The sequence below is a fragment of the Gopherus flavomarginatus genome, chromosome 2 (genome assembly GCF_025201925.1).
Source record: "Gopherus flavomarginatus isolate rGopFla2 chromosome 2, rGopFla2.mat.asm, whole genome shotgun sequence".
Taxonomy (NCBI): Eukaryota; Metazoa; Chordata; order Testudines; family Testudinidae; genus Gopherus; species Gopherus flavomarginatus.
In genome coordinates this window covers 73,001,114-73,027,518 of record NC_066618.1, presented here as the reverse complement: position 1 = coordinate 73,027,518, position 26,405 = coordinate 73,001,114, and the positions used below count along the sequence as shown (strand labels likewise).

The following is a 26,405-nucleotide window of genomic DNA, read 5'->3' as shown; positions in this document are numbered from 1 at the left end:
CCTCTATCCAACCCCCCATGTTCTCTGATGCTCCCCCAGGACCCCTGCCCCATCCACCCCCCTTCCCTAATTACCCCCTGCTGTCCCATCCAACCCCTCCTCTCATTCCTGATTGCCCCCTGAGACCCCTGTCCCATCCAACTACCCATTCTCCCTGTCCCTGACTGCCTCCCGCCACCCCATCCAAGCCCTGCTCCTTCTTGATTGCCCCCCGAGGACCCTTGCCCCCATTCAATCCCCCTGTTCCCTGCCCTCTGACCACACCCCCCACAACCCCCCAAACTCCCCTGCCCTCTTCCAACACCCCCTCCCTGCTCCCTTACAGAGCTGCCTGGAGCCGTGCCGCCGGGACCAGCACCAGCATCAGTGCTGCGGGGCCCGAGCCGCAACCGCGGGGGCCAGGACCAGCTCCGGCGCCGCAGGGTCCAGGCGGGGCTGGAGCCGCGGTGCCGGGACCAGCACTGGCGCCGGTGCTGCGGGATCCGAGCCGGGCCAGAGCCGCAACCGCGGGGCCAGGCCCAGCACCAGCACCCGGGACCAGCACCAGACAATCTAATAGTCTATAAAACAGACACTTCCGCCCACATGGAGCTGACTAAGCAGAAAAAGAGCAATAGATGTATATTTGAAAAGCAGAGCAGGACAGGGCAGGGCCAAGATGTATAGGCGATAAGATCCTCCTGGGTTTTGTGGGTGGTTGTAGACAGGTTTTGCTAAAGTATTTTTGAGTTTTCTTTCTTTATTCTTTTTCCTAACTGTATTTGAGGGAGTGGCAAGAATAGCAAGCTGTTGTCTCTTCCATTTCCCCTCAACTTTGGAAAAATGCCATGGGCCATGAGTGCTGCTACAAGTTGTCAACCCTTCAGATTATTATACACATGTAGCATTCAAAAACAGACCACAAAGTATGGGTCATCCTCCATAGATCAGCAGATCTGATTCTCTTTCAGCATTGCCAGAAGCTGGGAATGAGCGACAGGAAATGGATCACTTGATGATTACCTGTTCTGTTCATTCCCTCTGGGACACCTGACGTTGGCCACTGTCAGAAGACAGGATACTGGGCTAGATGGACGTTTGGTCTGACCCGGTATGGCCATTCTTATGGATGATAATCATGATAATTCCTATGAGAAGTAAACTTTTCCTGCCACAGCTGTAGAAAGATGCTATAGGCAAAAACTCAATTTGTTCATGTATTATGGATTGAAGACAGGATTGCACATAGAGGATTATGACACACATTACTCTAAGGTAAGGGCAACTACTCTGCTGAGCATTTAGTCTTGCCAAGAGAGTAAGATTAGCCAGATTGGCAGGTGGTAGTCTGGAAGGCAATGGAGTTTTCTCTTAGATTGCAAGATAAATAGCAAACATATGACAGATCAAGGTCATTAACATTTATTTGTGTTCTCCCATTCAGAGCAAAGGTTTGCAGTTGGGAATTAAGATGAACAATGTCAATTGTACTGGATAGATAAATGGATAATTATGAGGATCAGACACCAAGCTGTATGCAGCGTGCTGTGTCTGTCAGATGAGATTGACAGGCGCACAGTACACCTGGGTTGAAATGACCAGGGAATAAAGTTGGTTAATATTATAACTCGCAGTGATATTGCTTTCATTAAGAATTTTTTAGCAAGGTAGTGCTGGATGGCTCCAGCTTGACCGTTGAGTATAGATTCTGAATAAGGCATGCAACAAGAATCAAGATCAGAGACGACAAACCTCACAGAGGATTTGTCACTGGCCATGATATGCTGCTGGCAGAACACCTGGGTTATCCTGTCCAGACAATGTCTGCTTCTCCAACGTTGGAAATTATATTTTCAACCAGAAATTATTAAATTCACCAGAGATGTGAATTTACTGCCGAAGTGAGAGACAAGTCTCCACCTACCCTTCCTCTGTCTCTTTCCTGGCAGCTGCTGCTGGGAGGGAACGCAAGAGGTGTCGGCTCCTTTATCCCTTCCTGAAACTTAGTTTAAGTTATTTGGGTTATTTTTCTCTGGGAATAAATCTAATGCCATTCTACTGCTGCCCACAGTTTTCCCAAGCAGCAGCACTGTGCAGTAATGCATAATTTCTATGCTGCTTGACAGATTTAGAGTAGCAGCAATTAATTTTTCTCTCCTGCTACTTGATCCAGCTATAAGCAATAGCAAAAAGCATGGAGGCTGCTGATGGAAGGCAACACTTCACTGATTTATGCTCAGATCACAGTTGGAACGTTATCATCGCAACGATAATGGCTAGAAACGTATTTTTGTAATAAAAGCTTAGATTTATGGGAATTCATTAAGTAGGTCCCCTTGTTCCCTTTGGCCAGATTCATGCCTACTTGGAGCATATGGGGGTTCTTTAAACACTGCTCAGGGCCCTATTTCTTCCTCCTCAGTGCCTGGTGGCCCAATAAATTTCTGGGAGAAAGGTTAAAAAACAAATAAGAAAATGAATATGATTCTCAGATATTTTTAAATACAAAGATTTGGGAGCAGAAATATAAAAAAGAGAGTTTATCACTTTTACTTCTCCAAAAGTTTAATCACACAAGTGCCTGCGATAAGAATTCTCTGCCAGTGTTTCTTATTGACTTAGCAGAAGAGCAGCACTAGTCCTAACTGCAAAATTGTAGACTGAGAGCATAATCCTGCAAAGTTCTGAGCACCCCATTTCACATTTTAAATCAATGGGAGTAGAGGGCACTAAGGACATCATGGGGTCTGGTTATAAATGTGTAAGTTCAGTACAATGAAAACTTAATAGTGTGTACAAACAACCCATCTTACTTTGGACTGTTCTCACATTCAGTAATGCCATTTTTATTTTCTGACTGGAGCGTGTCTTTAGGGCCGTGGGCTTGAAGTTCATTTGCCTTCTTGCCATGTAGAAAAAAGTTTGCTATGATCCTTAAAAGTGGGACATCCAAGGCAGAGAAGGATAACAAGAATGGTCGCATATCTGCCCTAATATATACATTTATCTAAGGAGCAATTTCAAGCAAGTAGCCTCGCAGAGGGGAACTCTCCACCAGCTCTGCTGCCTCCTGGTCTAGCCCACCATGATGTATGTGGAGGCAGGTGTGAATGGGAGGAGAAGTGGTGGAGCAGAGCTTCACTATTTTTAATCCTTCACTGGCAGAAGGTCCATTAGGCATCTGTGGTGTAAATTAGAATGGGCCCCCAGCTGCTCCTGCCTTCTCTGGAGCAGGCAGCCAGAGATCAAGAAGCTGTGATGAGCTTTGTGTGTGCAGCTTGGACACGGTGAGAATGATGGCCCAAACCTAAATACTTGGCAACTTACTAGGTCCCTTGGGACCTTTTACTTTCAGTCGTTTCTTGCTAATATAAGATCTTGGTAACGTCCCCAAATTCTGTACTCCAAGTGGCACATCAGTAACCCCCAAATTGCCCTGGAGTTGGCCAGAAACTCTCAAACACCGTCATTTGGTCTATCTCAACTCAATATGCCTTTGTTTTAGTCCTGCTTCCCAGTCTGATCCCATTCTTCTCAGGACAGATCCCATCTGATTTTTCTAAAGTCGTCTTTCAAAGAGCAGTTTCAGTTTCTAGTTCATTTCTCTACTTCTGGGGCTTGCCTTTCTGATGCGTTAGGCACAAGAAGCCAGCAGCAGTCCACCTTGTAGCATAGCCCCAGTAGCTGCCTTCTATTGTTTTTATTATTATTGTTATTTATTATTTGCATTGTGGTAGTCTGCTGAGTCCCCACTCAGGTTTGGGGCCCTATTGGTCTGAGAGTACCTCCACACAGCAGCTGGGAGGACTAAATCCCAGCCTGGGTAGACATAAACATGCTAGCGCTTACATATCAATGTGACTGTGGCAGCACAGGTGATGACTCAGGCCACCATGGCCACACTGTTATTTTTAGTGCACTAGATTGAGCAGAACTAGCACGTCTGTTTACCCACTCTGGGAATTACACCTCCCAGTGGCTATGTAGCCATACCCTGAGTGCTGTATAAACACACAAAGTGACACAGCCCCTGCCTTGAAGTGCTTACAGTAAAAGTAGTAAAAGTAGTAAAAGACAAAACACCACAAAGAGGCTCAACAAACAAGTGGAAGGATCATGTTTACAGAAGTCTCCATCCAAAAGAGTTCCTCTAATTGCATTTGTTTTTCAGTTTTATTGACTAGTTTTGGTAACAATCCAGCCTTAAAAATGCCCAGTGCAGGAAAGTTTTTTTAAAAGATATATTTACAAACCTTTGCATAAGAAATAACAATCCTGCCTTCTAAAAACCAGGGCAACCACTTCAATACCAGGCACTGGTAAACTAGTAAACGTTCTGTTCAGGTTCTCCTTTTCCCCTATAGGTGGCACTAGTATCTTCTCTCTCAGGGACTCTTCATCTGGTATCCTATACAGCAGTGATTTTTAGCCTGTGGTCCGGAGACCGTGGGGGTCCGCAGTTTATGTCAAAGGATTCCGTGAGCAGTTGCCATTAACATAGAACAGTGGTTTTCAATCTGAGGTCCAGGGCCTCTGCAGATTATGTCTAAGATTTCAAAAGGGGTCCATACCTCTATTTGAAATTTTTAGGGGTCTGAAAAGGTAGAGAACCACTGCTATGCAGTATCCCTTACATATATTAAAAACAATACAAAACTGAAAACCTTTGTCTAATCCACCCTCCACCTCCCTGAATTTTGCAGGCTTGGATAAAATGCATGCGGATAAAAACCTTATTTTGTTTGGGTACTGCAAACACTTTGCACAGCCAAAACCATCCCTTGTTTTGTCTATATATATCATGTATATAAGTTCAATATGTTTTGTATTTGGTTTTGTTTTGTTCTGTTTTAATAATTCTTTTAGAGTCATATGGAAATCATTACAATTTTCCATTGCTCCCACAAAGTGAATCTCTCCTGGAATTCCCTGCATGGGATTATCCTTATGCAGAGACCTTCCTAAATAAACACATTTTGAATTCCATTAATTCTAAATTGTTTGAACAAAACTTTTGATCTAATTGTCTTATAGTTGACTTTGGTTTTAAATTTCTCCCTAGTTTAAAAATATATGTTTGCTACCTTTAGAATTATGTTTTGTGTTGTTTTTAAAATTAATTTTGAATTCTTTAAATACTTTTATAAAACTAAAATCTAATGTGTTATTATGGAAAAAGAACCAATCAATGCAACTATTTTACCTAATAATATCCATGTTAATTTCAGGTGTTGGATGTATGGTAAATCACGTGAATGAGAAAAAAATGTGTCATTCTCCCACTCATAGAGAGACACACACCCGTATTTGATTCTCACATAGAGAGTAACTGTCTGTTTTAAATTCCACCTACACTAAATAAATTACAGTAATACACACTCATGTAAAGTAGGATTGATATCGTTTTGGTTATATGCTGAATCATGCCTACAAAAATAGTTGGAAAGGAATACAATGTAAATAAACGTTTCTGATTGATAGGATGTTGAGTCTTTTAAGTAATCTGGAACTATCTTACTTCATGCTACAAGCATATCAGATCACACAGAACAAAATAGAGAAAAAATAAATATTGTTGTATTTCTTGCATTTATTTTTTTCTACCTAAGACTTTGAGTTGTAAAGTGAAATATGTTCTATTTACTTGTATCAAACAATATTTTCTTCATTCCAAGAACAAGTTGCTGACTTGCCTCTGTAGACTTGTGTTTCAAGTAGATACTGAAACAGGAGTTTTGAAAATTGTAGATTGTTTTTATATGTTTCTGTCACATTTCTAGTGTAACTTTTTTAACCAGGAGTGTCAATCAGTTGCTATGAAAAGTCAGAAGTAGGGACTAGGCGGAGAAGATCTGCATTATTTTATTTTTTTCATGCCACTTTCTCTTTTCCTTTACAGGATACATACCCAGTTACTTAGACAAGGACGAGCTATGTGTAGTATGTGGTGACAAAGCCACCGGGTATCATTATCGCTGTATCACTTGTGAAGGATGCAAGGTAAATAGCCAGAGTGGGAAGTTGGGACCTGGAAATGGCACTCTAGTTCATGTTCTAGTCACATAAAAGCTACTGTACTTGACTGTCACATAAAATATAAAGGCAGATTAGGAGAGAACAAGAGCATCTCTTACACATAATAATCCATGTGACTGGTTGTGTTACTGATTCTTATATGCATCACGTATATGGTGTATTTTTGCAGACAGTTCACAACTGAAAAGAGGACAATACAATTATATTTTTCTAGCTTAAATTTTAGGAGTCTGTTTTCTATTTTTAAAAATATGTTTGACTAGATTCTTACGTGTTGCAAAGCAATATACTTTCATTGGCTTCAATGGAGCTATGCTAAATCAAACCAGGAAAGAACCTCAAATGCCAGTATTCCTGTGTCTCTGACAATTATTGTTGAAAAAAAAACAAAAAAAACCAATAAACAAACCAAAAAACAAGCAAAACCCCCACACAGGCACTTGCAAACACAACATGAAGTACTGTATTTTAGAATCTATTTCCACTAATACATGATGCTTTTTTTCTTTTACTATTTTTCCTTCTATATCATGACTAATGATATATACTTTAAACCGTGAACTGTATTTATAAAATTATATGAACAATTGTTTGTTTGTTTTAAATGAAGACAGAGATTGTTTCAGACAAACAAATGTAAAAAACTGCATGGTACAGGCATGTCCTTTTAAAAGAATTCCTTCGCTGCAGTGAATTCAATTGAATAACAGAGATCCTGTAAACAAGATATTGCCTTCCTGCAGAAAAGGAGGCATTTTAAGAAGACAGGACCACACAGTACACACTCTGGTGTCATACAAAGAGATGAGTGAATCACAGGAATCAGATGCAGATCTTTATTTCCCCAAAAATGTAGAGTATTTGGATCTGAACTCTAGGGTCACATGTGTGTCGACAGGTGGATAGATAGATAGACAGATGCATATTTTATTAACATTTTGTATTTTTAACACCATTCAAATTAGTAATTACCTGATCAAGAATAACGTGTGTTAATTTCCACAAACCAACAACAATTGTTCATAGTAGCCATTCTGTACTGAGAGCAGGGTCTGTCCATTCAATCTTATCACACATACTGTGTTGTTAACATCATTGTTTTCCCAAAGTCTCCACACAATATACTTTTTAAATCTTTCTACTGAACAAAAAAAAAAAAAAAATCCAGCAGGTTACAAGCAATACCAGCTGAATTCAAGAGTAGTAGGATAAAACATTAACGCTCGTGTTGAAATCATTTCTTAAATTCTGCAACATTGCCCAGCCTTATTTATAAGAAGACAAGAACCTATATCTAGTAGGTTTGTGGTAGCATATGCTGGGGGTGGGGGGTGTTAAAAAATTTTTTGGAAAAGTTTGCTGGACTGAACTAACGATTCTTACGTACTCACTTCCCCTAAATCCAGAATACAAAATAGGGCACAACTTAATCCAGCTATGCCGCTGTAAACTCTCTAGTATAGCCATAGCCTTATAATGTAATGTGTTTGTGGGCCCTTTTGAGCCCTCTGGTATGTGTGTTAGCAACTCCCAGTGAAGTCAAAGGAAGACCCACACATCCAAAAGGGGAAAAACTTGGCTATGTGTGTAACCAGTTATCTGTATCAATCTACACATATATTATAAAGAATAGATAGAATAAAAAACACCAAAATTGAAGAACAGGCTAGACTGTGACTGGTGTTTGCATCCTCTAGAGCGGATGGGAATGTTTTTAACTAAAAGTTTCCGAGCAGTGCAAAGGGGCTGGATCAAAAATCAGAATCTGAGTAGCTTATTTAGGTAAGAATGTTAAAAAATATAAAGCCAAAGCCACACTAAGGACAAGAAGCATTTGGGGAAGCTAAACCTTAGCAATACATTCTAGGGCTCCCCAGGGATCATATACCGTCTCCTCCTTTAACCATAATTACCCAGAGTTCCAATGTATGCTGATCTGCAGAGCTGCTTTCTATCTCTTTGGCCTCCATCCCTCTTCACTTATACCACTGTAATGAAAGAATAGCTTCACTTAAGTCAATGGAGCTACACCAGAGCAAAACCAGCATAAGTAAGAAGAGATTCAGGCTCCCTCTTCATATTAAAATGTGCATTCATTATGGGATTGAGAATGTGTTCAAATCCAGTTATTTTGTTTTGGGGTCTGATCCCAAGCCCAAAGAAGACAGTGGAATCCTTTCCATTGACATCAGTGGGCTTTGGCTCATGCCCACAGACCCTGATGCTGGAAAGGCTTCCACACGTGTAATGTTATGCATTGTGAGGCGTTCCATTGACTTCAAAAGCCTGATCTTTACTAGGGAAAAAAAGGTGTGTTCTTAATTCAAGCTGGCTAACTTGAGTTAACTAACTTGAAGTAGAACTCTATGGAGACAAGGCAGTTTTTAGTGTTCACATGAGTTAATGGGTTGAGTTAAAGGCTAGGCTCCCCCAGAACTTTAACTCAACCTGTTAACTCATGTAAACGCTACAAACTGCCTTGTCTTCGCTAGGATTTTACTTAGAGTTAGCTAACTTGAGTTTAGAACGCACCTTTTTCCTTGTGATGTTAGACCCAAAAGACTACTCATTGGGTGAAATCCTGACTGCGCTGAATTTTACCCACTGTACAAAAAAATTAAGCACATGTGCAGGTCTTTGCAGGGTCAGGGCCTTAGAGTATGTATGCACAGCAATAAAAGATCCACGGCATGACCACGGCTGGTCCAGGTCAGCTGATTTGGACTCGGAAGTCTTGGGCTGCAGGGCTAAACATTGCAATGTAGACTTTTGGGTTTGAGATGGAAACTGAGTTATGAATGGATCTCAGAGCCGAGGCTCTGGTCCAAGCCCGAACATCTACACTGCAATTTATAGCCCCACCACTCAAGCCCTGTGACATTGAGTCAACTGCCTTGGGTTCTGAGACTCAGTGCTTCAGGTTTTTTAGGTCCATAATGTGCTTGATAGCTAGAAGTGGGCCCAAACTGTTCTCAGACTATGGAGAGATTTGGAATTAAATGCAGATCTGAATATCTTGCTAGGCTCCCATCTTGATTGCCCCCACTATAGTTGCATATCCTTTTAGGGCCTGATCGTACCGTCTCTAATGTCAATGGCAAAGCTCCTATAGACTTTAGTGAAAGCAGATTCAGGTCCTTAACTTTCAGAGAGAAGGCTGTATCTGATTCCTTTAAAAATCAGATCCTCAGCTACTGTAAATCATTGATGTCAGTGGAGCTACCTCAATTATGCCAGCAGGCCTCAAATTCATACTGCAATTGGTGGTGATAATCTTACATGTGACATTTTGTCCTGACTACAAAGGTAGGCATAGGTAAGGGTGCCTCATTTCCTCAGATTTATAGTCCACTTGAAAATTGTGGGTTCAATATTTAGGTTTGAGCTCAAAACTTCTGATGAGCAAGTTTTGTTTAGCTCTGGCAAAATGCTACTGCTGCATGTTTTTGTTTTTAATTCTCTTGGTAGCCTTGATGGCTTTCACACAAGCATCTTGCGCACAAGCAGATGTTTCCCTTTAGTCAGAAATAAATGTTTTAATTTAGAGATGGGCCTGAATCAAACCCCCAGATTCAAATGCTCTTGGGCTTTTGGGAGGTCTGAATCTCAACCTGGATGCAGATCAAATTGGCCTCTGTGTTTATAATAGGACCCATTGAAAATATCAGCTCTGAACACACGTTGTAGGTGGTTCAGAATCTGAGATTAGATGCAAATACTACAATTGGTACCTCTGTCAAAAAGAGGCAGACCTAACACCTGCATCTGAACAGTACTCCGCCCACATTTGGATCTGAATTTTGCATCTCAGGTCTAGCTCCAGTTTTAATTTTAGGGAGAAATGTTTCTCTCACCCAAAAAAGTAAGGAGCCTATATTAGAGGATTGATGTACTCATTAAATAGCCTAGAACTTTAGGACACACAATAGTCCATCGTGCGTACATATTTGTGTCAGTATCAAGTACAAGTACCTTCAACACCAAAAAAACACAGAACACTAATGCCTCCTGAATTTTCCTTCCAACTTAGGGATTTTTTAGAAGAACCATTCAGAAAAATCTCCATCCAACATATTCCTGTAAATATGAAGGAAAATGTGTGATAGACAAAGTAACAAGAAACCAGTGTCAAGAATGTCGCTTCAAAAAATGTATCTATGTTGGCATGGCAACAGATTGTAAGTCGATTTCTTTTTTCTTTTTTTAATTTTGCTCTTTGTTTAAAATGTATTGACTGCTGAAGATTGCTTGAACATAACAGAGCCACTAGCAATTTTTCCCTTTTATAGTGTAGTATTTGAAAATTATGTTTATTATTATACCAAACTATTTCTATCATAGTGTGGTAATATTTTGTTTGCTTTTAATAGATTGGACCTTCTCTTGGCCTTAGCCACGTTATGTAACATGAAGAATGTTAATTTCTAGTGTGGGAGAGGGAATCCATTTGGATAGATGCCTTGCTGGAAAAACATCTTCTTTAGAAATTTCTGTGAAGTTGAATGTCTTTGTATGAGTCATCCTGTAGTTGTTTGTTTCATTTTTAGCCACAAAGAACGTATGTACTGAGAGAGAGTGCGACTCTCGGATTCTAGAGAATCAGGACATATGGCTGCAAGATTAACCCATAGGGGGTCTTGTTTTCCCATCATTGTACAGGGGATTTACACCATAACTTCAATTAGTATAAATGGTAGTAACTTACATAAATCCCCCCATGCATTAGTTAATGGTTGTTACCAGTGTAATCCCCTGCAGAAAAACGAAGTGAGAAAAGACCCATTGAAGAGAAATTACATAACTAAAATGTGCTAAGTTTGTTTGTCCTAATAGGAATTACAATGTTTTACTTATATATGGAAACACAGAGGTGCTGACTAGAATGAATATCTGTCATTTCATCATTCCCAGTGAAAACATCATGAGAGGGTACTGGATGGCACTAGGCCACCAGTTCAGATCCAGCCTAGACTGGCAGTGACCAAAAGTTACTATCATTGGCTGTTTAGTGGCTATTTAAAATGAGATATTGATCTCAGTTTGGTTCCTGTTAACAGATGTCAACACCACCATTAGCTGGTAGTCCCAGTAGATGAGTGAATGAGCATGACAGCCAAACTCTCCCTCTACCAGTGGAGGTGACCCTTCCAATTTAGAATTGATCCATCTTGCTAGGATATGGTACAGGAAGCATTGCTGCCCCCTGTGTGGTACCAGTTATGGGCAAAACCTGCTCTCTTTTCTGACTTGAATAGTTCAATCTACTTAAATGGAACAACTCATGTGAGTAGGGCAAGGAGGATTTTGCTCTCTGTGGATAAACAGAGGTGACCCATCTCTAGGGCTGTCTGATGTGATATGTCTCACTAGGACTGGACTCAGAAAATATTAGAAAAGCCTACAGGAATAAGGGTGAGGGGAATTGTTAATGGTGGAAGTTGTATGACCAAATAATAGTCCAGGTCATTTATCATCTTTATGAATTCACAGAACCTAGTCAACCTCTATACCAGGGGTTTTCAAACTTCATTGCATCATGACCCCCTTTTGACAACAAAAATTACTACGTGACCCCAGGAGCAGAGGCTGAAGTCTGAGCCTGCCTGAGCCCTGCTGCCCCATGAGGAGGGGCCAAAGCCCAAGGGCTTCAGCCTCAAGGTGGGGGACTGTAGCCCTGAGCAGTGGGGCACAAGCTTCAGCTTTGGCCCTGGGTGGTGGGTCTTGGGCTTTGGTGCCGACCCGCAGTTTGAAAACTGCTCGTTTAGAGGCAACTAGGAGTTTGTTATAGGAAAACCAGCACTTGCAGTTAAAACACATTTTCTGCAATAACTTCCTTGAAATGAAATCCTGTATTTAGGGTTTGAACACTACCCTTGCTCATGGTCAGTAGAAAGCATTCACAGACCAGTGTCATCAAATTATGCAGAATTTAATGTCATTTACAAAATTTAAGATTCTAGCCCTTTGTCTGCAACCTGTCCATATGAGTCAAATTGAAACAGAGGTAGCACTATCTTTGTGAACTCTGTCTGCAAACTTTAATGCCTCTACTGCTGCTCGTTGCTATCAGTTAACCTGAGGATATTTGGAGTCCTGTGGACAATGGTGAGACTTATGAGGCAACAGATTAATCTCACTCTGCAGCTTGGGGAAGCTATAAGCAAAGTGGAGGAATCCACTGGAGCTGTCCATATAGAGTCGGGCTATTTCCTTTGGAAGAAGGGTGTATTTTGATCTGGTCAATAGTCCTTTAGAGAGCCTGACTGTACTGTGTAGACTGGCCTCAAACTCCTCTTGAAGGGGATTCTGAATATTTTATTGCTGTACATTCTGCCATGGTATAGACTTGAACTGCTGTCATCACTTGCTCCCTTTTGTACTCTAGGAAAGTGAGGTCTCACAGAGCTCAAAATAGGGAGGCTGAAGAGAAGCTTCATTCTATCAAGGCAACAATAAATTACCTCTAGTGCCTCCATGACCCTCAAACCCTTAATATGGAGATATACCAATCTCATAGAGCTGGAAGGGACCTTGAATGGTCATTGAGTCCAGTCCCCTGCCTTCACAGCAAGACCAAGTACTGTCCCTGACAGATTTTTGCCCCTAGATGGCCACTTTAAGGATTGAACTCACAGCCCTGTGTTTAGCAGGCCAATGCTCAAACCACTGAGCTATCCCTCCCCCTGTGACACATTGGCTCAGATGTTGCTTGGGTATCTAGATACAAACCCCCTTCTGCAGGCAATCTCTGGAGCCCCGCCTCATTCCATAATTTTGTTTGCCCACCAGGGCCGCCCAGAAGATTCAGGGGGTCTGGGGTCTTCGGTGGCGGGGGGGTCCCCGCTTCGGCGGTAATTTGGCAGTGGGGGGTCCTTGCGCTCTGTCCCCACCACCAAAGTGCCCCGAAGACCTGCGGCGGGGACCGCTGCCACTGAATTACCACCAAAGACCCGACACTTCAGCGGCGTGTCCCGCTTCAGCGGTAATTCGGCGGTGGGGGGGTCCTTCTGCCCCGAAGCGGAAGGATCTCCCACCACCGAATTGACAACGATGACCCGTAGCGGAAGAAGCTCCGGGGGCCCAGGCCCCGCGAGAGTTTTCTGGGGCCCCCAGAGAGAATGAAGAACCCTGCTCCAGAGGCCCAAAAAACTCTCGTGGGGGCCTGGGGAAAATTGCCCCACTTGCCCCCCCCGGGCGGTGCTGTTGCCCACATCCAATTTCATATAATTGATATAGGTCAGGAGTTCTCAAACTTCATTGCACCATGACCCCCTTCTAACAACAAAAATTACTGCGTGACCCCAGGAGCAGAGGCTGAAGTCTGAGCCCGCCCAAGCCCTGCCTCCCCAGGCAGGGGGCCAAAGCCAAAACCCAAGGGCTTCAGTCTCAGGGCAGAGGACTATAGCCTGAGTCCCACTGCCCAGGGTTGATGGGCTTCAGCTTTGGCCCTGGGCTGTGAGAGTTCAGCCCCAGGCCCCAGCAAGTCTAACACCAATCCTGGTGATCCCATTAAAATGGGGTTGCAACCCACCTTGGGGTCCCGACTCACAGTTTGAGAATTACTGCTCTACACTGTTATATTTTTGCTTCCCATTTTACCTCATGTCAGTTTATGAGACTGTAAAATGAGCATTGGCTTGGCTGGTTTTTTGTTTTCTTTTCTTTTCTTTTCTTTCTTAAGGAAAAAGAAAGACCTCTCATTTTCTAGCTTGGAATACACTAACAAGTGGATGGGGGGTCCAATTTACTCTCAGTCTTGCATAGTTTTACACTCTGTGAACGGTCTCACTGAACATAATGGGACTCCACTGAAGATAGTGGGACTCCATTGAAGACAATGGCACTGCTCTCAGTGCATAAAGTTTAGCACATGTGTAAGTAAATCATTCAGGATCTAGAGAGATAAATGTGGGGTAAGAAAGACTAGCCCTGCTACCTCCCAGGCTGGCTGATAGACCTCTTCACCAACTGCCTTGTCAAGTTGTTTCTAGTTCTCTCAGCACACCTGGGATAGGTCAGACTAAAATTCAGACAATCCCAAGAGCAGGCATCCATTTTGTTACTTTTTATTTTGTTTTTATTCCTGATAGTGGTGCTGGATGACAGCAAGCGGTTAGCAAAAAGGAAGCTGATAGAAGAGAACCGAGAGAAGAGACGTCGGGAGGAGCTACAAAAAACAATTGGGCACAGACCCGAGCCAACAGACGAGGAATGGGAGCTGATAAAAATTGTCACTGAAGCGCATGTGGCTACCAATGCACAAGGAAGTCACTGGAAACAAAAAAGGAAATTCCTGGTAGGAACTGTAACCTTATACTCTGCTTTTGTTGCCAGTTTCTTTTATTCCCTCATAAGCCTCTTCCCATCGCCATCGCCCCCAAATTTGTTTGTATGTTGACTGGTGAACTGTATGAAAAATCACATGAACTTCATAATTAGTGGTTGCCAACTTCTGTGAGTCTGGTCATCTGATCAAACTATGCAGCTGAAACGGGAACCTGAATGATACCGAGTAACAGACACAGCAGTTGGATCCCACTGTTTTGGTAGAGTAAGGAAAAATAGAAAGTAGTCTTACTCCTGACACGCTGGTGTCAGCCCATAATATAAATAAAGTCTTTGTGTGTGCATGTGTATTCAGACACACTTCTCCACGTATGGACTGATATCCAGCATGGCTTCATATTGTGAATAAAAACCTTTTTTTCAGGTAATAACACAAAACCCAGATGTTTTTAAAAATTGTGTTTTTATTGCCCCTTTGTTCAAAAATGAATACATTTATTTAAACCAAAAAAAAATGCTGGGAGAAGGAACTAAGGTCAGCAAAAACAAGATAATATATATACTACATCACTGGGATTGCAAAATATAGAAGGTCCCTGGGGACCTTTTCAGAGGAAAGGTCTATCTATTGAATAAGCTATAACTGAGATTCAGCCTAGAAAATAATGCTCAGTGCTTAAAAGGGGTTTGTTTCATTTCTGATTATTTTTCTAAATTTGATTTGTAAAGGAAATGAATGCAGAATGCCAAATACTCCTGCAGCAGACAAGAGTGATTAAAGTCGTATGTCACAAATACCAGGGTCTCAAAGGAAAGTGAAACCTACTTCAGTCCAAGGTGCACCAGACCATAGAACAACCTCCAGGTGGAAATTCTCATATCTATAAGCACAGACACCTGCAGCGTATTCCACTGCACGAACCTTGAGCCATCATTAAGCCCACTACAGGAGGTTTTGCATTTGAGTCAGCTGATTGGCTTTTTGATGTTTACTCAGTTCCAACTGTGGATCACACATTTCTATATGTACAGTCACACACTATTGTGTCATCACACATTTCTATATGTACAGTCACACACTATTGTGTCAGGACATAGAGACGATAACACAAAGACAATATTCACAAAGACAGTGAATATTGCAAAGAGTGATACAGTTGTTTTTTAAGTTACTGTATCTAGCAAACTTTGCAGTTTGGTTTGGTTTAAAAGGGCAAGAACATGGATACTGTGTACTAAAAATTTTTTCCTAACTTGTGTTGCATTAATATGCTGGGTTACATAGCATGTAGTTTTCCCAGTTCTTTCCAAATCAGATGCCTCTCTGCTTTATACAGAGCACCAGTTTTTCTTCTGAAAGATGTTAGATTTTGATTTTGACTGATGGCAGAACTGTAGGAAAATCTTTGACATTTTGCTTTTAGAAAAACCCATTAAGCCTGTGTTATTTATATTATTCAAACAGCAGTTTCAGCATCACTGTTCAAAGGTACTTGTGTAAATTTCATACACCTCAGCTGTCTTGAAGGAGTTCTTCTCTAACTCCTGTGCAGTTTTAAACTTAGTAATGGAACAAAATGCTTCCTCTGCATAGTGTTTGGCAGGTCTTTTGCAGTTGCAAAGCCTTACTTTGAACACGGAAGAACAGCTTTGGATATGTATGGGTTTATTTTAAAAACAGAAGAAAGTATGCAAGTCTAAATTCAACTGGGGTGAAATTCACCTCTCTGCAGGGTTTCAGTATAAAGTTTATAGATCATATAAACCCCACTTAAATCCTCAGAATAGGACTTACATGTTGCATAAGCCTTGTGCTGAAACCCTGCAGAGGAACAAATTTCAGCCTAAATGAGCAAATGTTTAGGGAGTTCTTGTTTAATCCAAACTAGCTCCAATTTCAGCCCATCCCTAGTCTCAGTCATGTTAGCTCACCTCAGTAAATAGGTCTTGGCAGCTGGCTTATGTTCTTTATGATGTTATGACATTAGAACACTGAGTAGGCCAAGGAGCCCAATCCTACAGTGTGCTGAGCATCTTCTAGGTAGGAGGTAATAAGTATCTTCAACTCCCTTTGATTTCAGGGGAGGTTGAGGGTGCTGAGCAGTGGAAGGAGGCAGGATCAGCCCTAAATTTCCAACCAGAAACACCTAAACTTCTCCCACGAAATATGCATAGACACAAACAGGTAATTGCATGTGTAAAATATGCAGCTGCCCATACAGAACGGGTGTAATGGCTCGCTGATCACCCATTTCTTTATGTAATCACCTATTTTACAGACAGCTGCACATTTTACGCCTTGTTTTAGAAAAATTGCCCCTCTAGGTCCTGCATAAATAATGGCTATTGTTTAATTTCATAGGAACAGAGTGGTGGACTTTATATACAATCCCTACCATATTATAAACATTTATGAAAGATGACTTGAATGAAACAAATTTTCCCTTTTAATGTATTTCTTAATATCTTTAGCCAGAAGATATTGGGCAAGCACCAATGGTTAATGCCCCAGAAAGTGGGAAAGTGGATTTAGAAGCCTTCAGCCAGTTTACAAAAATTATCACACCAGCAATTACAAGAGTGGTGGATTTTGCCAAAAAGTTGCCTATGTTTTGTGAGGTAAGAATTTCTTTTTTTTTTTTTTTTTTTTTTTTTTTTTGCTTTATGCTATTCTAAATGCACCTGTCAAGAGAAACAATAGAAAGTAGTGTCATTGGGACATGAAAACACACAAAATTATATCTGAGCCCCATGAAATCCCGCCACTTCCTGTTGACTTGAACCATGCAAGAATGAAGTGAAGATGTAAGACTGTACTAACCAGTTCACTTTGTTTTAAATCAAATGTCTTAAAGGAATTAAAAATAAAAAATAGGATAAAATCATCTCAGTGTCATTTAATGTCCTGTTTCCTATGATCAACCAAATCCTCTTTTCGTGGTTTTGTATGGGCCTAGACCAGTGGCAAAATCAATAAATCTTCCCTATCAAGAAGGGCGCTTAAGCACTTGCATAACTTTAAAAAAATACTTAAGGCCCATTAACCCACTTGGACTTAAGCACATGCTTAAAGTTAAGCATTTACTTAAATGCTTTCCTAGGTAGAGATGGAGTTAAGTATGTGCTTTAAGTTCGTTCCTGAATCCAGGACTAAGATTCCTCTCGCATTGGCTCATTTGTACTGGATGGGATGTCAGCAAAAACCCAGGCCACAATCTGTCCCTCACACATCACCACAAGTGAAATGTAAGTTAGATGTACACTCCAAAAGAGTGGAGGCAACTAATAAGACTTCAGTCCAGAAGGATATTCAAATGTGAGATATACTGCCAGAGGAATATTTAAAATTAAGTTTTAGTGTAATTAGGACATGCATTAGCCCTATTCTGATCTCACTCACACTGGTGCAAATCGGGAATGAATGTAAATTTGAGAGCAATAGACAATGATGATTGTTCTCTTTACTTAAAAAAATGTTAACTTAAATTCTGGGCTGAATCAACTGGAAAATAACCTTGACACTTGAGAGTCTCCTGGGATCCACAGCCATGGAAGTTCTGCAGCAATGGCTGACTATCTCCCTACTATCCGATCCTGCAGAACAGCACTTGACCCCACTGGTTATATGCCAAGAGAATGGCCTTGGAAATGACAGTGAGCCTGCTCAGGGAGATCATCCAAAATCCAGACATAGGACCCACTTCTCCCCCCACTGATTGAACATGAGTCAGGGAAGAAGTTTAAGGCAGGCACACCATTATGCTCTTCTGTGGCTGACAGCTCAATCTCTAAGGTTAGTCAGGGAGAGCTGTTATGTCAGGTACTGCCATGTTCCTTCCCTGGCACCTACAAAAGAGGGTGCGGTAAGTATCAATAGCTGGCGCACTGTAAATAGCTCTCCCTGGCTAACCTGAGGATTGGCTCTGTCAGCCAAGAAAGCATGAAACAGTGGCCAAGTATGAAGATTTGAAAATCCAAAGGGAGGCCCCTGCAGCACTCCAGGTCTGAGGGGAACTTGTCTGCATCGATGTAGTGTTTGTGATGGGAAGTTGCAGTGACATTCCAAGGCAGTCTTTTTAATTAGGAAACTTGGTCCATCAGACAACAGGCTGCATTGCCCATCTGACATCTCCTACCCCTCCTGGCCACACACGGCCCACATGCTTCACAGTTTAAGGGAGTAGAAAGCATGAAGAACATGAGTCAGGAGTTGTGGGGCATGACCTTTGTATGTTACATGTTTTGGCTAGGTCAGGCCTCCCTAGCAGCTGAGCCACCTTTTAAACTTTGCTCCTGTAGACACCAATATCTGACAATAGAATGAGAAACCATTCACAGTGAATACGAAGTGGGGAGAGCTGCCTTCTCATGTGGCCACAGATGTGGAATAAAGGAATGGGAATGGCAAACATTAGTACTTATTTGAAAGGGATATAGTCTGGCTAAAATGATTCACTTTTCAAAAATTGCAGGTGTCTTTACTTCAGTTACAAATAATCCTGTCTGGACCAGACTTTGGCTGTGAGTCAGTTTGTGAGGAAAAGCCCTTCCCTTCCCCGGTCGGCCCCTGCACAAAGTCCAGATACAATCACAATCCTTGCTGTCATGGGGCCAGAACTGACAGTGCAACTAACCTCTGTAAAAGAGACAGAGCAGGGAAGGGCCATGGCCGTTTTCCCCCATGCCCTGCCTGCTGCAAGAGGGGGTGCACGCTGTATTTTTATTGTTTCACTATTGCACTTCCCTCAGCTTGGACAATGAAAATAGACTGGGCAGCTGCTAGTCAGTCCCAGTTTCAGAGGCTCATGGGTTAGTGGCGTGGTATCAGAGTTGTCAACGGTCCCAGTTTGGCTAAGGGTGTGCTGACTTTTGCCAATGCAGTTTTAGGTCACTTCAGTCTCAAAATCAAATTGTGAGCAGCCAAGTTCATAGCTGTGGCCAGCAGAGGGCCCAGTGAGATGAGCTCATCATTCACAGTCAGCTGTAGCCGCAGCCCCAGTCTCTGGTGGGCATATGTTGCTGCTGGAAGATGAGAGTCCTGATGCCAGTGCCAACATCAACTGCAGCATGAACAGCCCGTGCTCCAGGCAGGTTAGGAGGAAGCCATTCCTGGTCTGTCAGGCAAGCTCATTGCATAAAGCGGTAGGATCCAAGTCCTGCCCAGCAATAAATAAAATAATAATAGGAGATATACTAATCTTCTAGAACTGGAAGGGACCTTGAAAGGTCATTGAGTCCAGCCCCCTGCCTTCACTAGGCAGGAACAATTTTTGCCCCAGATCCCTAAGTGGGCCCCTCAAGGATTGAGCTCACAGCCCTAGGTTTAGGGGGCCAATGCTCAAACCACTAAGCTATCCCTTCCCCCTAAGAGAGGTAGGTGAGAATATAGGGGAAGAACTGAAGAGGGTTAAAACAGGAGCAATGGACAGGCAAAGAAGGGTAGAGACAGGGAAGGTATAGAGGGGAAGAATAGAGCTGGGAGGGAGTGGGTGAAGGGAATATTGGAAATAGACAAGGAATTATTTTTCATTGTCGGGGGCTGGGCTCCAGCCTCCAGGAGGTTACATGCTTTCCGACAAATTACAGGTTATTCTCTATGCCCATCTCTCTTGCCCTTTTAAGAGCTAAAAGAGACAAGTCCCTAAAACTTGCCAGAATGGCCTCTCTACTTCCATCAGACCCAGCCATGATATGCTACAGTGTACAGGCTACTACAACCATTGAGGGTGTTTGTTTCTTTAAGAAGAATAAAATTGTGGTATTTTTTAAACAAATTAAGTCAAGGAACCATTTCTATTGGTCTTCAGTTTGGTAAAACCTTATTTTTGCAAAGCCTACTTTTTGGACACAATTTAACCTAGCAATATCCCTTCAACCATGGCCTGTGCAGTGTTTCCTTCGGGCTTATGGGAAAAGGTGCATCATAAAGAAGTTAAAAGGGGGTTACGTGAGAGGTGGGAGGGTAAAGGAATTTCTTTATGTTTATTAGATCAGTGCAAAAAATAATGAGTTATTTGCTCATGTTATATCCCACTATTTACTTTTTTTTCCTCTGTATCTCCCTATCCTGTGCTTTTTCTCTTTCTTTCCTCCTTCCTTGTCTCTCCATACATCTCTCTTTTTCTCTTTATTCCCTCTCTGTTTTCCCTTTTTCCTTTCTTTCTTTCCCTCTCTCCTTTTTCTCTGCATTTGTCTCCCATTTATCATCTTTTTATAATTGCTTTCTTTCTCCTCTTTTTTCTTTCTCCTTCTCTCCTCCCTTACTGGGTCTCAGCAGGCAAACAACAGTACTTCCTTTGGGAAGCTAAACTGCCACTTTCCCCATGCAGTCCATCTATGTGCAACTGCTGAGCTTCATGCAGAAGGAAGCTGACTTGCCCTGACTGGGACATGTCATTTTCCTTATGTATCTAACACTTTAGACCTGACACTGGCCACACAGCAAAAATAACTGTTCAATCCTTCTCAGTTTCTCTTTTTCACTGGCTCCATGTTTAAAACTCTTCTCCTATAGAACGTTGCTTTTGCCTCTGTTAGCCAATTGCCCATCACCCATGCTGTAAGTTTTTCTACCATATTAAATGTAATCATTATGCGAGCGAGTGTACAACTGCCAAAAACACACATATTTACTTCACTTGAGATTCAAAATGAAAAAATCATATCTTAACATGAACCAAAAATGAAACTGATTTCATCATTTCTAGAACCTAATTAGGATTTAGTTTCATCTTCACATAATTATGTACATCATCTTTGCTATTGACTTACAGTGACATCTTCAAAACAACCCTGGAGATTTCACTCTTCTTTCATTATCATTTATTTAGGCACCTATTCCTAATATGCAGGTACCTTAGAAATAACATATAAATACAACCTACGTGCAGTAATTCAGGAATTACCCTCCAACCAATCCTGCTCAAATAGTTCCCCATCTTTGGCATTACAATTCCCTCTCACTCCCTCCCACCATTTTCAAACCCTGGGAAAAAGATGAGCCTTGCAACGTGCCTTGAAGATAATGATCCAAATTCTGCTGTCAGTCACACCAGCATAACATTGGCATAATACCACTAAAGGCAACTGAGTCACACTGCTATAGCTGAAAGCAGAATCCGGATCATTGTCTCTTATTCAATGCTAATACTTGATGATTTCCAAAATATTACAGGGGCGATTTCAAAAGTGATTAAGGGAATAAGGAGCACAAATCCCAATCACTTAGGCATTTTTTAAAATCGCCTCTAGAGACAATATTTGTTTTACTACTTTTACTAAAAACCAGCCCACAATTATAGTTCTTCCCATGTGTGATCATTTTCCCCCCTATTCCTAGGTCAGAAAAGTAAGGGGTGAAGTATTGTTGTAACCAAAGAAACAACTGATAGTGTTAATTTGTCGAGTAAACCTTGCAACATGCTTTTCAAATGGAAAGTGATATTATGAAAATGTACTGGGCTAGCTTTTCAAACCTGCTCAGCCTCCAGCAGCCCCTATTGAGAACAGCACTTCTGAATATCTGATCCCTTCATTTTAGTGCCATAACGAGAGCTGAGGTCTTCTGAAATTCTGACCCAATAGTACTTCATTATGATGATATGATATATTAATTTCCAATGTAAATTGGGTGGAATGAACCCACTCAGAGGGATGGCAAAACATATCATACACATGGTTGTTAGCTTTTGGGGTGTGTCATTCATATTTGGGACTATTTAGTCAATCAGCTGTATGGTGTGTAACAGTGTTCATAGTGTATTTAGCAGCCCTGGATGTTTACTGAGAGTAACATGGATTCTATTGTCTTTCAAAACTAAGTTTGCTTGAAAACCCTGCGTAGTGCAGACTGTTTTATTATCATGTGTAATCTCTGCAGCTGCCATGTGAAGACCAGATAATCCTTTTGAAAGGCTGCTGTATGGAGATTATGTCCCTCCGTGCAGCAGTGCGCTACGACCCCGAGAGTGAGACTTTAACACTAAATGGGGAGATGGCAGTGACAAGGGGTCAGCTGAAAAACGGGGGTCTCGGCGTAGTGTCTGATGCCATCTTCGACCTGGGCATGTCGCTGTCCTCGTTTAACCTGGATGACACAGAGGTCGCCCTGCTCCAAGCTGTGCTGCTCATGTCATCAGGTGAGAACAAGACTGTATTGGGCACCACCAGAGCCTTTATAACCACCCCTGTGTGAAGTTCTGGTTCATTGTATCTGTGGCAAATCTCTCTCTAAAAAAAACAGAGGGGATTTTTAAATATAGGAGCACTGGCTAAGGCATCACTAGAATGATGCAGCTGAAATCCTTGGTTATTGCATCACACTGGGGCTTAGAAACTATGTGGATAAGCACACAAAAAAAGACCATGTGCAAAGAGGGTAGAGGTCTGAGGTGGATTGGTTGCTGGAAACGGATCAGTGATGCAGCTGAGTCTGGGCCAACATTCCCTGGCTTACAAATAGAGAGCCCAGCATCAGCCATCCTCAGGCTAAGTTCTCTAAAGGCTGGGCTTAACTACAGGGAGATCAACGCTGCTGCGATTGATGCAGCAGGGATCAATTTAGTGGGTCTAATGAAGACCTGCTAAATCAATGGCAGAGCACTCTCCAGTCGACTACGGCACGCCAGCTCTCCGAGAAGAGTAAGGCAAGTCGACAAGAGATCATCTCCCATCGATGCAGCGCAGTGAAGACACTGGAGTAAGTTGACCTAAGTTACGTTGACTCCAGCTACCTTATGGAGTAGCGTAACTTAGGTCGACTTACCCCCGTACTGAAGACAAGACCCGAGTGTTCTGCTCTTTTGCTCTAGCCCAGGGTGATGTAACATACAGGACTGAGAATGGTTCCTGAGCAATGACAGACCTGGCAACTTGTGGGAGAGGAGGGATTCAGACCACTATAAGTCTTAAGTAGTGAACAATACATAGGGTAGGGGTTTACATTGACCTTCCTTGTCATTTGCATTAATTTGACATTTCCACTGAAAACGTCTGGGTCTCTGTTTATTTTCCAAATCTTTGACTTGTAAAACAGTGATTTCAGAAGGCATTTCAATAGGAACTTCTTTCCTGAAAGTGACCTTTAAATGTTTTCTCATAAAGGAAGCATTTTAACAGCCAGGCTGACGCATTGCTTCAGTGCTGATTTGGAGGGAGAAGCACTGTCTGCTGAATTGCCAGCACCACTGAGTGTTCCTGGAGGCCTGCTTACCTTGTGCCTTCCTATGGGATCCTCCATCCCATTTTCATGAATGTAAACTCATTGCCTGTAAACTCTAGGTTCAGGATCTCAGCCAACCTTGGTTGAAAAGCTGCAAAAGACTTTCGGTGAAATAAATGTCTTTAGATAGGAGGTTAATCTGATAGTTAAGTTTAGCCTCTAGAAAGCATGTTATGATTTTGTTTTTTATGTAACCATGTGTTTCCAATATTCTTACTCACCATCTCCTGAATCTCTAGACTTTGATGATAAACTTATTCTTGTTTTCACTATAAATATATCTCAGTGCTCTGGTGTTAAGTAAAATACTGGTCCTGAGCTGAATCTTATAAGCTGGTGTACATGTTGTTCCTTTGGGGACAGCAGACACAATGTTTCTATAAGTAGTCAGGAGCTGGATATCACAGGGGAATACTTCAAAGGTACTTGGAGACTGGGGTACACCTGTTAACCTGTAAGGCACAGTAAGGGCTGGCATGGCAGAGAGGAGAGTGCTTGGGTGGCTACAAGGCTGGTGATGTTAGAAATCTGACATCCAGATAAGCACAAGCAAGACTCACTGACACTGGACGCAGGGAGAACAAGGTGACTCGTAGTCCTGGGTACTCCAAGAATTGTCACAATGGTGTAGTCAGCAGGATGAGGGGATGTCTTCTTTGCCTTCTACATAAATCTTCAAAGTTCTTTGTCGGTAGTCAGAGTACAGGCTAACCACCTGTGGCTTGTTTTGCATCTCTGCTTCTTCCCTGTTGACTTCACCTCTCTTCACTGACTTCGTATGTAAATGGGCATCCATTGTGTTGTCTTATAATGCTTGATTTACATCCTGATAAAGAGACCGGTGAATAAACATCTCTTTGTCTAACAGAAAACCAGTTTTTTTCATCTCTGCTGGTGGTTAATACCTTGCTGAAGACTCTACGAGCATATCTTCAGTACCTATAAAGAGCTCCTTACCTAATATCTGTACATACATTTCACAACGGCATTAAAGACCATGTGACCCGGGTTTCATTTTAAGATCTGACATGACATTCTTTGGTGAACCAGAATGTACACAGCAGAATCAGGACATTCCTGTATCTCTCTTGCCAGCTGGCATTGAAGGCTTCTTGGGTCACAATTGTAGGTCTGCCACTGAAAGGGAAAACAAAGATAGGCGCGAATTGTAATTTAGCGTTGGAGGGGGGAGAGTTTTGATGAAGGAAGTTTTTATATAATTATTTGTAACACAATAACACCTGGAGTCCCAGCTGAGATCAGGGCTCCATTATGCTAGGAAATGAACATACTACTACTAAGAGACTGTACTTGCCTGAATAGCTTACATTCTAAGTGGACTAGACAGACAAAGAGTTGGAGGAAAGAATCATTACTATCTTTGGGGTACAGAGAGATTAAGTGAGCAAGGTCACACAGGAAGTTTATGACAGAGCTAGGATTTGAACACATATGTCCTGAGTCTCAGTCCAGTGCCGTTCTTACATGGTCATCCTTCCTCTCTTGGTTTTGATAAGGAATTTGTTATTGTGAATGAATACATTCATTGTATTTCTTTTTACCTACAGATCGCCCAGGTCTCCTCAGTGTTGAGAGGATAGAAAAATGTCAAGAAGGTTTCCTCCTGGCCTTTGAACACTACATTAATTACAGAAAACACCATGTTGCACACTTTTGGCCAAAACTGCTGATGAAAGTGACAGATCTACGAATGATTGGTGCCTGCCACGCTAGCCGCTTCCTGCACATGAAGGTGGAATGCCCCACGGAACTCTTTCCCCCTTTGTTCTTGGAAGTGTTTGAGGATTAGAAAGACTGGAGTGGTTCTCAGAATTCCTATAGCACTACTGGCTGTCATTTCATTCCATTGCCTAGCTCTTCTTCAGTTCTTTTTGTTTTGGTTTGGTTTGTTTGTTTCTCTTTTTTTTTATAGACATTGGTGAAAATGTCCCTTTAATGCGGGTACTTGTGACTATTGCTTTTTGTCCTTCAGTCCCTTGATGTGAATGCTTTGACAGCTTAACAGTGAAAACACAAACAAACCAATCTTGATCACCAGCACTTAAGTGGTCACCAGCTAACATCCATCACTGCTTGGGGAAATGGGGAGATAAAATTGAAGTGGCAGAAAATAAACAGGCCTCCAAGGCAAAGCACTTTGCCCTGCCTTTTTCCCAGTATTACCTCATTTTGCAAGCCATGAGTGAGATACACTGTCTAGTTTTCCATGGTCATTCCAAGTGTAACCATTACCATTTTGACCTAAGAATACCATAATCACTGTGATTGCATCACATCCTTGGGATTATTACATGGGTCATAAATATCTGTGTCCTCTACAATCAAATCTTTTTTCAAATACACAGTGGGGAGGAGGGGTTGATATATTTTTTTCATTCTACAAAAAGAGCAAAATCCTCAGCCCTTGCTCAGTTAAAACTCTAGATGACTTCAGTGGGAGGTCTACTGGAATAAAGACTGAGGGCTTGATCCTGTGAGGTGTTGAGCTCTTCCAACAGGTGCGGGGAGCCCACAACTCAGGTTGACTTTAGGAGAGGAAGTGAAGGGGGATGTCACATCAACATCCAAGTGGCACTGGAAAGGATGAGCTCTTGGCAGGTCTTGGTATGCACTCAGCACTCTGCAGGAATGGGTCTTTTATCCTGGCTGCAGGATTTGCCCAGGGTTATGCAAAGATACAAATGATTACAGGGAGAAAAAAATGATTATGATGAACTCCAAATAGGATAGAAACCTACCCTATTACTAATTATGCTCCAGACTGTACAACTTTATCCCAGTAACATGTAGAGTATGTCTTGAGAGTAATCTCTGATAGATAAATACAAAGGAAACATATTGCCGTCTTTTTGTACTTTTTTGT

General features: G+C 41.9%; 1 protein-coding gene across 11 annotated transcripts in view; it reads left to right on the top strand.

Annotated features, from left to right (window-relative positions):
• The window catches only part of THRB (thyroid hormone receptor beta), a 285,137-nt gene extending 259,805 nt beyond the window's left edge, over positions 1-25,332 (top strand). For all 11 annotated transcript variants that reach the window (XM_050938481.1, XM_050938479.1, XM_050938475.1 and 8 more), the window contains 6 exons: positions 5,879-5,979; positions 10,046-10,193; positions 14,106-14,311; positions 16,774-16,920; positions 22,181-22,439; positions 25,090-25,332. In XM_050938481.1, coding sequence (XP_050794438.1) covers positions 5,879-5,979; positions 10,046-10,193; positions 14,106-14,311; positions 16,774-16,920; positions 22,181-22,439; positions 25,090-25,331 — 1,103 coding nt within the window. In that variant the 3' untranslated portion in view covers position 25,332. The remainder of the gene's footprint in view (positions 1-5,878; positions 5,980-10,045; positions 10,194-14,105; positions 14,312-16,773; positions 16,921-22,180; positions 22,440-25,089) is intronic.
• The last annotated feature ends 1,073 nt before the right edge of the window (positions 25,333-26,405 follow it).